This window comes from Gobius niger (genome assembly GCF_951799975.1).
Source record: "Gobius niger genome assembly, chromosome: 6".
In the NCBI taxonomy this organism is placed as follows: domain Eukaryota; kingdom Metazoa; phylum Chordata; class Actinopteri; order Gobiiformes; family Gobiidae; genus Gobius; species Gobius niger.
This window is the reverse complement of record NC_136857.1, coordinates 12,966,296-12,978,678: the sequence shown is the minus strand read 5'-3', so window position 1 is coordinate 12,978,678 and position 12,383 is coordinate 12,966,296. Positions and strand designations below refer to the sequence as shown.

Sequence of the window (12,383 nt, the reverse complement as noted above, 5' to 3'; positions counted from 1 at the left end):
ATACGGTACTATAAGGCCATTTTGAGCTGACCTATTCAGATTCGTGTGACTTGACAGATAGGCAAAACAGAGCAAAACGACAAGCTAACGGTAACTGGTCCAACAGGAATATTGAGATATTGATCAGAGAGCCCAAGGCAGTTTCCCACCACGATAAGGGTCATCACAAGCCAGTATATCATTTGACAGCACAGCAGTTTAACCCTGTACAACACATGAATTTGCCACTGCAGCATATTGTTGTTCTTATGTGTCTTATATTTAAAGGTGTAATGCTAACCTGTGGCTAAGCTGCACCCCCCTCAGGCTAGTCATGGTTTCTTCCAGGTTTTGTCGAAGATCCAAGACATTTTGGACTGTCCTTTTCCTTTGGGACTCAGGATCTGTGAACACAAACCACAGAAATATTTAGAACACAGAACACGTTCTTCCAACATTTCAACACTGAGCAACAACAAGACATCAGACGTATATGTGGAAGATATCTGCGGCTGTGCTAAATAAAATGATAGGTGAATACAATACGACCACAGCTGCACAGACAGAACAGATTTTATATGATATAAATCTGTAACGGACACAAAGTAAAACGATGAAATGATCAGAAATCTAATAAAGTGCCCACAGCTGCTTCTTGTGTCAGTGAGGTGTATTAATCAAATATGATGCTGTCTCTTAGAGGAGTCTGAGAAAGTCCAGCACCCTCGAAACATGATCAAGATCTTAAACTAGAACAGCCGAAGGTGTCTTTCTCCCCACATTTGTCCTCTGTCTGATCGTACAGTGTCTCGATGCTGCGCTTGATGCGCCACACACTGTGCCACATCAGGATAACCAGACATCGCCAGGGATTCTCTGGCGTTCGTCTCACCCTTTTATAATACACTGTAATCTTGTCATAGAGGCAAAGCGGCACACAGACACACAGTGGTTCAGCATGCCCACAAGCCTCAGTCTGTCAGTGAATAACATGTTGCGGTGACTGCGTTAAGAGAAGGAATAATGAGCAGTATCTACAAGTATTGTAAGTGAAAAGACATTGCTCACTTGCTTGTTGTTGTGTTTGAGAGGCCACAATTGTCAAATCATAAAGGCAGTAATTATTCAGGTGATATTTGTCCACTCCAGTGCAGCCCTGTCTCCATTTAATGCTTACACATAAAAACAGCTTCCAATCAACACGAAAAGCCAAACACGTAAAATCAGGTCACATGGGTTTGCTAAGTGCCCTTGACCTATGCCCTCTCTTCACCTCTGTCTCTGCATGTATCAATATTCTCTGTGCGCGCGAGTGAAGGGTGCGTAATGGACAGTGGTGGCCAAAGAGTTATGAGTTTTAGATATAGGTTGGACACACAAGGGTCAGGTCAATAGAGCAACTGAATAGCTGAATCAAAATAGAAGAATGTTCCAAACATTGTGTAAAGGTTTCTGCTATATCTGTAGCAATGGAAAATATGAGAAGCGCTTGTCATGACACATCAAGTATTTTTGTGTAATGGCATTCTATAGTACTGGTATCCTGTCTGTGAAGTATACTGTGCACTAGGGCTGCATGGTATGAGAAAAGGTTGAAATATTCAGTAAGCGTCTAAATCAGATCACTAGAATTGAGCTAAATTAGGAAAACCCAGACTAAAACTGAACTTTAGCGCATTTTTTGGTCACTTTGCATTTAATTTTAGAGCAAAAAGTAAAACATGTAAATCTCAGCAGCTTACCTCAGTGAATTTTGAGACACAATGTGGCTTCTTGAGAAATGGACACAATAATTTGCCGATATAACCTGCTGCCCTATTGCGCACTTCAATAGACTCTCAGATGTACATTCTTCATCTACACAGGGGAGCAGCTGGTTGGTGCAGAACAAACCTCTGTAATGAGGAAGCACAAACGAGCTGCAAAATGTGTCAGTCTCTGAACAACAGCTGCAGACCCACGACTCGTACTCTTCCAGTGTTTGGGAACCGCAAGTCTGCCCACATACGCACATCAGCGCCATTGATGCAAGGGCCTGATTTACAAAGCGAGATTGATTTCTCACCAAGACAAAGGCCCCAACGGACAATTGACTCTCAAGCCTTGGGGGACAGGCTGCTGAGAGGAAAGATTATGAACTAACTGGTAACTATTACTGATCTGCAATGAGAAACGTTTATGCTACATTTGCAGAAAACGCTGCTTTGATTCTTGAGGAAGTGATTAAAATAGAAACCATAAAAATCGCATGGCTTGCATTTTCAGCTTTAGGAGAATCTACTGAGTAATCTTCACACAAGGCAGAACAAAGGAACGGGAAAGTGACAAGGCTTAATTGGCCATTTTAATTAGCCTAAACGTGAGCTTTGTTTAACATCAGCGTCAAATTGATTAGATACGGTCCGTGTGATCCCGATTGTGCTGTTAGATGTGTGTCTGTCTTTAAGGGAGCTTGTATCCGGGCCCCTGCCCGAGTCACGGCGGTCCCAGCTGGCACGGGGAGGTGGTTTGGGGCGGGGGTCCGTGATGGAGGTGCTGGGGGAATTAGGCATGCAAATATCCCTGTCAGGCCTGGCAACTCCCCACCGGCACACATGAATTTACACTAATCTGGTTGAGAGAGTGTGTCTGCAGATGGGTTTATGGACGATGTCTCATACACCTTTTGAAAGGCCATGTAACACTTAGGATGGCCTGCTTTGGATTGAGTAAAGACGTTATCAAGAGCAACAGCTATACATTGTGTATACTAACTCAATACAACATGTTTATTTTTTATTTTTTTCTGTTTTGTAAATCGTGTTTCTTCCAGAGTTTTCCAGATTGTGGAGCATAGTTGTTGGTCCGTAAACAGCACAAGATGACAACACATTATTCACTTTCCTTATCCTCTGGAGCGACTTATATCCTCTCCATTAGACAGAAACAAAATCCCCCACAGATACACTAATGGCTCTGTCCTTTTACATGGGTTCAGAAGTGTTTGAGCGATAACATCACATCCTCCACTGACAGAGAGGTTTTGTACAGCGACGGCAAATATGTGCTCAAGCCCCTGCAATCCTCGACACCGTCAGTTCAGCAGAATATGAATGAAGCCTGCTGAGTTATGGGCTCCCATTTCTATTCTCTACCCCCCTGGACTTCATTTGTCCCTGTCCCGCTCGTGTGTGTGACAATATGTTACTGTCAATGGTACACCCCTCTCCAGCCCACTGTCCTCTAGTGCGGGGCCAAAAAATGTGCGTCCTTACCGTTTCGGGACAGGAGTGAGTGAGTGTTTGTTGAAAACACAGTCATTAGACCATTCCAGGCGGGTGACATACAGTGGATAGCTTACAAACAGGATGCTTGTAAAAACATATTCCTATTGTTATTGTTGTATGCGCTAACAATTAATAAAACACCGGGAAACTGAAAAATGAAAAAAGAACCACACACACAAAACAACCAGCTTAAAGGGGCTAGATGCAAGTTGACCATGTTATGCTTACTACTGCCATCTCAGGTCATACGTGTAACTGCACCTTCTATATTAAGCTCGTGCATGACGGCAATTCGGACCCGAAGTAAGAATAGGTCTGGGCTCATTCTACACATTAGGACAATGCTGGAACATGTAGGGGGAGGAAAATACATAATTTTAACATTTTTAAACTCCGTATAGTCCCTTTAACACACACCAAGAAAATGCATTATTAGTATTAGTACAATACTAATAATATAGTTTATGGTTACCGCCAACTTGATATGTTCAAATTCAGAGTACCGTATTTTTGGGATTATAAGTTGCTCCGTAGTATAAGTCGCACCAGTTATAAAATGCATAATGAAGAAGAAAAAAGCATATATAAGTCGCTCCGGAGTATAAGTCGCACCAGCCTTGGTAACTTCCTGGGCATGGAGGTACCATTGACAAGCGAACTCGTTCCTCTAGCTATTACTCAATTACTGTCTTTTCAATCTTCAGTGGTACAGGTGTAGCAGATACTGGTACAAAAGCCTAGATGTGTCATGTGAAACAAACATGTAATATTATATATTTTGATAAAGAGTGAGACTTACAATCAAAATGACAAAATACATGAAAAACTAACCCATTGTTGTATAGTTTCTCCATAAAGTCGCTTTGTGGCCTAGCTCACATTCTTTTTCACTTCTCTCCTCGCCAACGCTGGCCTACGAGCTAACACAACAGCTGACAGTTTGCAAAACAGGAAGTATCATAACACAGGCGCGCTCTTGAACATCTGGACCAGCAGACAAACATGTAAATGAGCCTAAATGTGGACCTGAACGAGGGGTTAATGCGTGTCACCAGGATGTTGCAACAGGATGTCAGCATCCTTCAAGAGATCTGACACAGACTGCACTCTACTCGGACGCACCTGTGCTCATGGGACTGAAGAAAGTCACTATTTTCAGCGCCGGCACCAGACAAACTGACTGAGGGTGCATTACAGTTTTTTAAGGGTGCAAATAGAGATTCTCTGCATTACAATACACTGTGATGCCCCTAAAACTGAGGGTGCAAAAATATAAAAATGAGGTTGAAAAATGCAGCCTTTAGCACCCCTGTAGCCTGACAATTTTTTTGATTTACTCGTATATCTAATGCCAGGAGGTGTTGTTGTAGCATCATGAATAGAACTACAAAATTAGTGGATGAGTAGTGAAAAGTACTGCATTGAAAAAGTAATCTAATGGGACCTACATTTACAAAAGCAACTCAGCATCACATCTGGATGCATGGGCTGCTGCACGAGAACCAGCACACATCAAACGATTTGTAAGCACTATTTATCTCAAAGAGAAACTCAGACTCCTTTCTCTCTCTCTCTCTCTTTCTGTTTTTTTTTTTTTTTATCCCCTGAGCCTATATATCCGCACTCAAGAACATGGCACAAAGAATGGAGCAAATGAACAAAAGATCCCCCTAAGCACCGGTCTAAAAAACCTACAGAGGGGAGATTAGCTGACCTCTGTGAGCGAACTGTCTTTGAAAATACATCACAAAGTACCACCAGATTAGATCCCCCTGTAAATCTTGTACTGGTTAGGTTTAGTCTTTGTAGTTGTGATGGATCAAATGCATAAGGTGTAATTCAAATGGGGCCTGTCAAAAAGATTGAGGGATGTGTTGTTTAGGAAAATGTAAAATAGGCTTCAGCAATTTCATCATCTCTCGGGCTTCCTGTGCGCAGCCTTTAAATCAGCTCCAATCTAAATACAGACAGAGACGCTCGTATAAGCACAGAGCGCACAAGCCAAGACCGGCCGAACTCTGTGGCAATGTTTGGGTGTATTTTAGTTTAAGACAGTTGTTTCCTTTGCAATAGTTGTTGTTTTTTACAATGTGCTTTAGGCCAATTGGAGCTCTGTTATATGAGTCTACACAGAAGCACTGACGACTGCAAACTGTGCAAGGTCTATTTTGGGAGTTTCCATTAAGTACACAGATGATTACATGGATGGGACCAAAGCTGTAAATACACATTGGATCAACCATTGTGTGGTTTTGAGAAAATGTTATACAACTTTGCTTTGTTCATGAGACTAGTCAGGAGTGTTTTGGGGAGCAGTACTGTGCTGCCTTCGAGCAATACTAAGAAGAAACATGCAAGTTTACTTCAAAAAGCGGAAAACAATAACTGGGGAAAAATAGGGCTGCATGATATGAGAAAATATATGACATTTCATTTAGTTTTTTTTGAGTTATTATTATCAAAAAAGGCTCAAATTAAGCTAAATCAGGAGAAAAACTTCTGTAATATAGATAATGTGTCACTTTTTAGGAAGGCCCAGGACACGCTGGTGGAGGTGTGTGTGGATCGGGAAGTTTGGGCATCTCTGCTGAGACTGCTGCCCCCGCGACCCGGCCCGGGTAAAGCGGAAGAAAATGGATGGATGGCGTCACTTATTAATATTGCAATGACGATAATTTGGCAGTATATTGTATAGCCCTGGAAAAAATATCCACACATGTTGGCATTTGCATTGTGTCCATACATACCATATAACAACATATTTATTTTATTTATTTAACCAGGAAAGGCCCACTGAGATTAAGAATCTATTTTTCAGAGGAGTCCTGGCCCCTATCGCACATATTGTTAGTGGAAGGGGAAACCTCAGTACCCGGAACATACAAACTCCACACAGAAATGCCCCGTCCAGGTGGGAATCAAACCTTGGACCTTCTTCCTAGACTTTGAATGACAATTGCACTTTAAATATAGAAATTAACAGGTATTTTAAAAGCGTTTTTCTACAATGATTGGCATGTTTGTGCGTTGCTGCATTAAGCGCTGATGAGACAAAAACACAAGCATACTAATATGATTTGGGAGGAAGGATGGCAGGAAGCAGACAGCACTAATGCAGTAGCTCCTGCATTAAGTCCTTAGAGACCAACCGCAGAGCGCTCACACAAGTAAGAAAAGTGCCTCATCATACATGCATCCTTACATCAGAACAAACAAACTCACATGAAAACCGGTGACAAAATCGCTGTCACACTGAAAAGATGTGCTCTGTCCTCTCCCACAAACTCCTACCCGGAAAATCCTTTGTGCTGACAGAACACTGCTACCTGTCAACTCACATCACAAACCAGCCATCAGGAAACGGCGGCGAGTGGGAGAGAAGTGACATGCAAGAACCCCACCATTTTCTTCTGGGAAAAAATAATACGCCACTCATATTGTTAAAGTCTATTTCGCCAAGTGTCGAAAAACGGGTGCAGAGAAAGGCACAGGTTGTGGTTTGTGGTTCTAAATCAGAGCAGAAAATTCATGTGTTTACGAACACATGCATAAATATAGTCACCATTATTTTGTTTATAGGGAACTGAGGCTGCACAATTTTGTAGAAAATATATAGAACAGTCGAATTTGCAATTACTTAAACAAAAATAAACAATTTGCTTACATATTGCACCAGAAGCATTAACTTTTGAGGAACCCAAAACATGAATTGCAAAACAAATACAAGAATACATACATATATTCCATTGTTGAGGTCTAAACTATAAAATTTGCAAGTTCTAAGATCCAACACAATATTTAACTTGTGGAAGACATTATTTCAATAATTGAAATCTTTGCAATTTTCTGATTGTAAAATTGAGATTTTCATTTGATTGATTGATTATTCCTGCAGTCTATTGGGAACAGTTACATACATTTTTGAGGAACTCTGTAAAATATATTTACTTCTGTTGGAAATGACTGTATGTGAGGGCCACATTTGTTCTGTTTAGGTTTTTTGGCACCTCCAGATTATTTGAGAGACAGATTGCTTTTGTAGTGACGAGTCTGCAGCATGTGTTTATTTGGCCTGTCAACACGACCTCTCCCGACAAATGGACGACTGGCCTAAATCCTTCACTCAGCAAGAACCGAGGCACTGAACGCACCTGCCTCTGCTCTCATCACAACAGCAGCGTATCTTTTAAAGTGGATAGTGAGATTGCAAGTGAAGAGGATGTGAGTGAATGGATGCGTGAGAGTACAAAGCCGTGGTGCCGTTGTTATTTCCTGCAGTGTTAGCTGGTACGTTCTGAGAGAGGTTTGTGGTTAGAGCTCAGCTCATGTTGGGCAAACAGCTGACAAGAAATAAGAAAGTGCCAAAAGGCAGAAGAGGAATAAGATTTACCTGAAAAATGCCATCAAGTGATAAAAAAAACATCTCACCCATTCCGGAAAATGTAATAACCTATTTACAGCAAAGAAACAACAAATGTTGAATGTGGGTGATCCAAACAAAAGTCAATCATGCGTTTCCAATGTGACATTTAATTTAATGTGCAATATATATACAATATTTTCTGATTATTGATATAGTACAAAATAATAATGAAATATAGATTTTTGTTACTATGTCCACCTTAACTGACAGACCAAATCTTTCAGCCCATAATTGCATGCAGAGACATCTTCCCCGTCGATCTATTCACTTTCTGATCCTTCAAAACGTCTCCAAATCTCTATCCAAACAGATGTCCACATTAATCTGTACTTCATTTTGGTCTTGCGGGTTGGCCTTTTCCAGGGCGATAGATCTGTGATTAGTCGAGTGGGGGCTAAATCTTCTCATTATCTTTATGCCAGGGCTAATCCGGATGCTTGCAGACATTTATCTAGATTCTCCCTAAACTGAAGCTGCCCCATGCTGTGACGGGACAGTGCTTTAGGGAATCTCCCCCCACACACACCTCATTACAGGGCAGGACGGGACATGAAGGTGTCATTAGCCCCTAACATCTGAGCTTCACTGATTTAGGTTACTGCTTAGAAGACCAAATCCTATATTGCAAAATGTCACCAATCAATCACGATACAGGCAGCAAAATCCACGACTGATGGTTTATTTTCTTAGCCGTGTTTTGAGGGACTGTATTTAGCACAAGACAAGTATTTATTCTAATCCAATTGACATAAAACTCTTATCACTTCACGCTTAAATATCTGTGCAAGATTAAGGATGTAAAAGATAAAGCTATAGAAGGTAATCCCAAACCTCTAAAGAACTTAATTTATCAATTAGCAACAAAGCTTTTAGATGGAGATGTTTGACAAAGGCCAAACGTCCACTCCGCCAAATAACCCAGTACAGATGACCACTGTACGAAAAAATCAATTCTATCCAAATGTGAGCTCATTCAGATTATAGGTTTCCTGTAAAACACACTGTTTTATGGTGCACTGTAGCTGTATTGTTGTATAGAAGATGGACATACAGTATCTAATGCATATGGGCTAAATCCAGAATGAGCTATTGAACATCCATAATCTATCTTCCTATGACAGAACACACAGAGCAGAAACCAATTAGTGCCGTGTCCCTCTGGAAATGGAGACCAGATACGATAAAGGATGAGCCTGCAGCACAGAAGTTATAGGCCAGTATGGGGCGAACTACAATTAACCTTTCTTCATACAGGCAAACACACAAGAGTGTACTCACATGTTATATGCAAACACAGGCAGCGGTTTCTATTAAAATCCATGCAGGTGGTGTTAAACTGCAATGACCAGGGCTTTAGAATCGGTCACTGGGGAGGTACAATTCAGGTCATCTTTCCTGTCTATTTCATTTATCTTTACTTTGAGTGAAGCCATTTCCTCTCCCCCACCCGTCCAAACGCTCTCGCTTCCAACTGTGAGAGTCTATTTTTTTCCACTGGCCTCCTCCCTACCTGGCAGCGCGGCGCAGGTCTGGCAAGAAACATCACAACAAGGATGGAAACAAGGTCGCACACACACATACGCTGTATACAAGTACAGTGCTGGCTGGGCTGCAAGGGCAAATGTGCTGAGATCTGGTCGCCGTAAAAAAGTATGAAGTATGAAGATGTTTTTTCTGTAAAGCTGAATATAGTGATGCTGATTACAGAGAGTGAGAAAAATATAGGAAAAAAAGGTTCCTTGTTTTGACAGTGTTTATGTCTGCACAAAGTCTTACACTTTCTCTCAGTCCCAAGCCTTGATAAATGGACACAGTTGTATCAGTAGCGTCAGTGTATAACCAGCTAGATCAATACATAAAATCATGTGACACTAACTTGTATCGATTTGGTTTTATTGTTTTTATGATCTCATGTGCAGCACTTTGGAAACGTTTTGTTGTTTAAATGTGCTATACAAAATGAAGCTAACTCATCAGACTATTTCAGCTTTTATATTCAGTTGAAAATGATTTTAAAAATCGAAAAATTAAGAGTTTCATGTCAAGTGCAAGTAACAATATAAAATGATCATGCACGTTGATGTGAGCTACCTGGCACAACCCCCCTCAGATTCCCCACACGTTGCCCGCGGTGACACTGACAGCACGAGCTGGTCTGGGGGTTGGGGGTTGGAGGGGGGTACAATGACCATCTGTCTATGGTCCATGGATCAATGGATCCAGGGGGTGGATGCCTGGAGAGTGTACAGCGGCTAAGGGAGTGGTTATACGGCGAGGCTAAGTAGGTGAACAACTGGGACTTGACTCAATATACAGCGTGTTTATGCACCAACAACAATACACACCGTTCCTCACACAGGTGCCTTTCAACAGGGTTGTGCAGTGCATTACATATTTGTTATTGTGATGTATAGTAATGTCTTGGGATAAGGTTTGTTTGTGACGGTTTGCCTTGAAAACAGGAGCTTGTTTTAGATTTTTGCTTTAGTTTAATGGCATGTAGTCCAAAATTTTTAATTTTCGCATATGTTTCCTCATAAGTATTTGTGTTCAAACTGTTATTCTAAGCAGAAATGAAAGTTGGACTTTATCCAATGAGTTCAATGTACCGGTAGTCAGTGCTTAATTTGTAAATTAGTATTTTCAGGAACACTTTTGGTCTGATGTGATGGATTGGGGGAACAGGCCAAAACATTTGCCGGAACACTCCACCATAACATCAGATACATTTTTGGCCGGATCCTCCAAAATATTTCCCGGATCCCTAACCCTGAAAAAAATTGAATTGGGGGAATGCATTCTCCCAAACGGGGGATCAAATTAAGCACTGCCGGTAGTTCTTACATACAGACCAAAAGGGTAACCTGTTATTGCCAGTATTGCTACCAGTTCTAATCCTGCTTCCTAAAAAGCAAATCCAGTGTAAAATGAATATTGGAGAGACATGTGTTTGTATCTGGCTCAGTGTGGCAGTAGGTCACATGAGACGAGGACGCACACTTCAGCTCTGTGTTAATGAATCAACAACAAAACAATGTCAGCCTCAGGAACTGACTGAATCAGCAACTGACATACCACCAGACCACTGAGGGCACACACATACAAGATCCTAGATAAATTCACACAAATGAATAAAAATCACTAAAGCACAGCACTGTACACAGATGTTTACAGCCTACAGGGAAAGATCTAGCACTTAGAAAAACACACAAGACGCTTTGCTGCAACACTGAGGGATGGATCTCATTTAAAATTCACTGTTGATGCTGAAGCTCTGGAGCAAGGGCAAAACCTCAGGGTGTGGAGAGAGCAGAGGAGTGGCCCCAAAACACAGGTCTCTATATTATTCAGTATAGGACTAGGTCAACCCTGTGTTTTTGTCCGACATGAGAGAAGACACTTACCTAGCATTTGGCTGAAGAGTAGCTGCTCCAAATCTCCCAGGACTGTCACAACTAACTCTGGGTCCACCTTTAAAAAGCCCTTGTCCCCTTCTCCCTCCGCACTCTTCTTATCTTTCTTATCTTCCACCGACAAAGAAGCACTTCTGATCTTGCACTCTGGTTTCTGAACCTTGTTCACTGTGCCTCCAGCACCATTATTGTTTGGTTTGGTCGGTAGGTCAGAGTCTGTGTCCGCATTGGGACTGCTCTCTGAGGTCTTACTGATGGGTTTGACCTCAGCATAAGGCCCTCGTGGTTTACCAGGTCCAGGGATTCTGCTGGTCTTCCCAACATTAGATGTGAGCGCGGGGGATACAAATGATTTGGGTTTGCCCTGAAACAGAGACTGTTCTGACTTTGACAGTGTTCGGGACAGTGGGGGTTTCCCTGTGGACTGCCCTGCTTTAGTCTGTGCACCTTTAGTTGTCCCAGGTCCAGCCCGGGTCGAATCATCGCTCCAGCGAGGAGCCTGATACAAGTGCAATTTCTTCTCAGCATCAGTTAATACAGACAGGTTATTCAGAGAGCGCTGCTTCCGTAGTCCTGATGAATTGGGAATGGGTATAGATCCAGAGGTGGGTCTGTAGACCTTAAGTTCTGACGCACTGGTCCGTGATGGTCCCTGTGGCAGAGCTGAGGGCTTGGCCAGGGTTTTCCTGGAGGCCATAGCCTGCGACGAAGTGTCTGTGCTGGGGAGAGTAGGAGACCTGAGGTCCAGCTCTCTGGGCTTAGCCGTCATGCTAATGTTAGCCACATTAGCCTCCAGCATCCCTCCTGCAGAGAAACCAGCAACACCATCAGCGCTGTCATTAACATACAAGAAAAGATTTACAAGACAAAAATAATCTGATCCGAATAGGACCAATACTAGTCTAGATGAAGCTGTTTGCTCTCTCTGTCTGTCCCTAGAGACTCCAGTCTGAGCCAGACTCCCCTCAGTGATAGTGGCTTCAGCATGCACTGATGATGAGTGGGTTAGTAGAGCAGCAGTCACCGTACTCACTGGCGCAGATCCATGGATACAGAGACGCTGCGCAGCCGATCAAATCCTCTTGTGTCGGAGGCACAGCACCTGTCCTCAGTAACCACTACAGCCAGACTTAAGGTGTATAAAGAGCGTCTCCAGAACTGTGTCCCTCCTGCCCGACAGGCAGCAGCGACTGAACTGACAGCAGGAGCAGTGGTGGCACCACCCCCTCCTCTCTCCACTCTGCCTCTCTCCCGTTCACTCCACACTGACTCATTCACCCGCCCCTCCGTCTTAACCTCCTC

At 42.5% G+C, this 12,383-nt stretch overlaps 1 protein-coding gene across 1 annotated transcript in view; it reads right to left on the bottom strand.

The window, feature by feature from the left end:
- nav1a (neuron navigator 1a) overlaps positions 1–12,383 on the bottom strand; it is an 86,512-nt gene that overhangs the window by 57,369 nt on the left and 16,760 nt on the right. Inside the window, exons 5-6 of the mRNA XM_079557880.1 lie at positions 11,073–11,885; positions 281–383 (exon numbers count right to left, since the gene is read on the bottom strand). Coding sequence (XP_079414006.1) covers positions 281–383; positions 11,073–11,885 — 916 coding nt within the window. The remainder of the gene's footprint in view (positions 1–280; positions 384–11,072; positions 11,886–12,383) is intronic.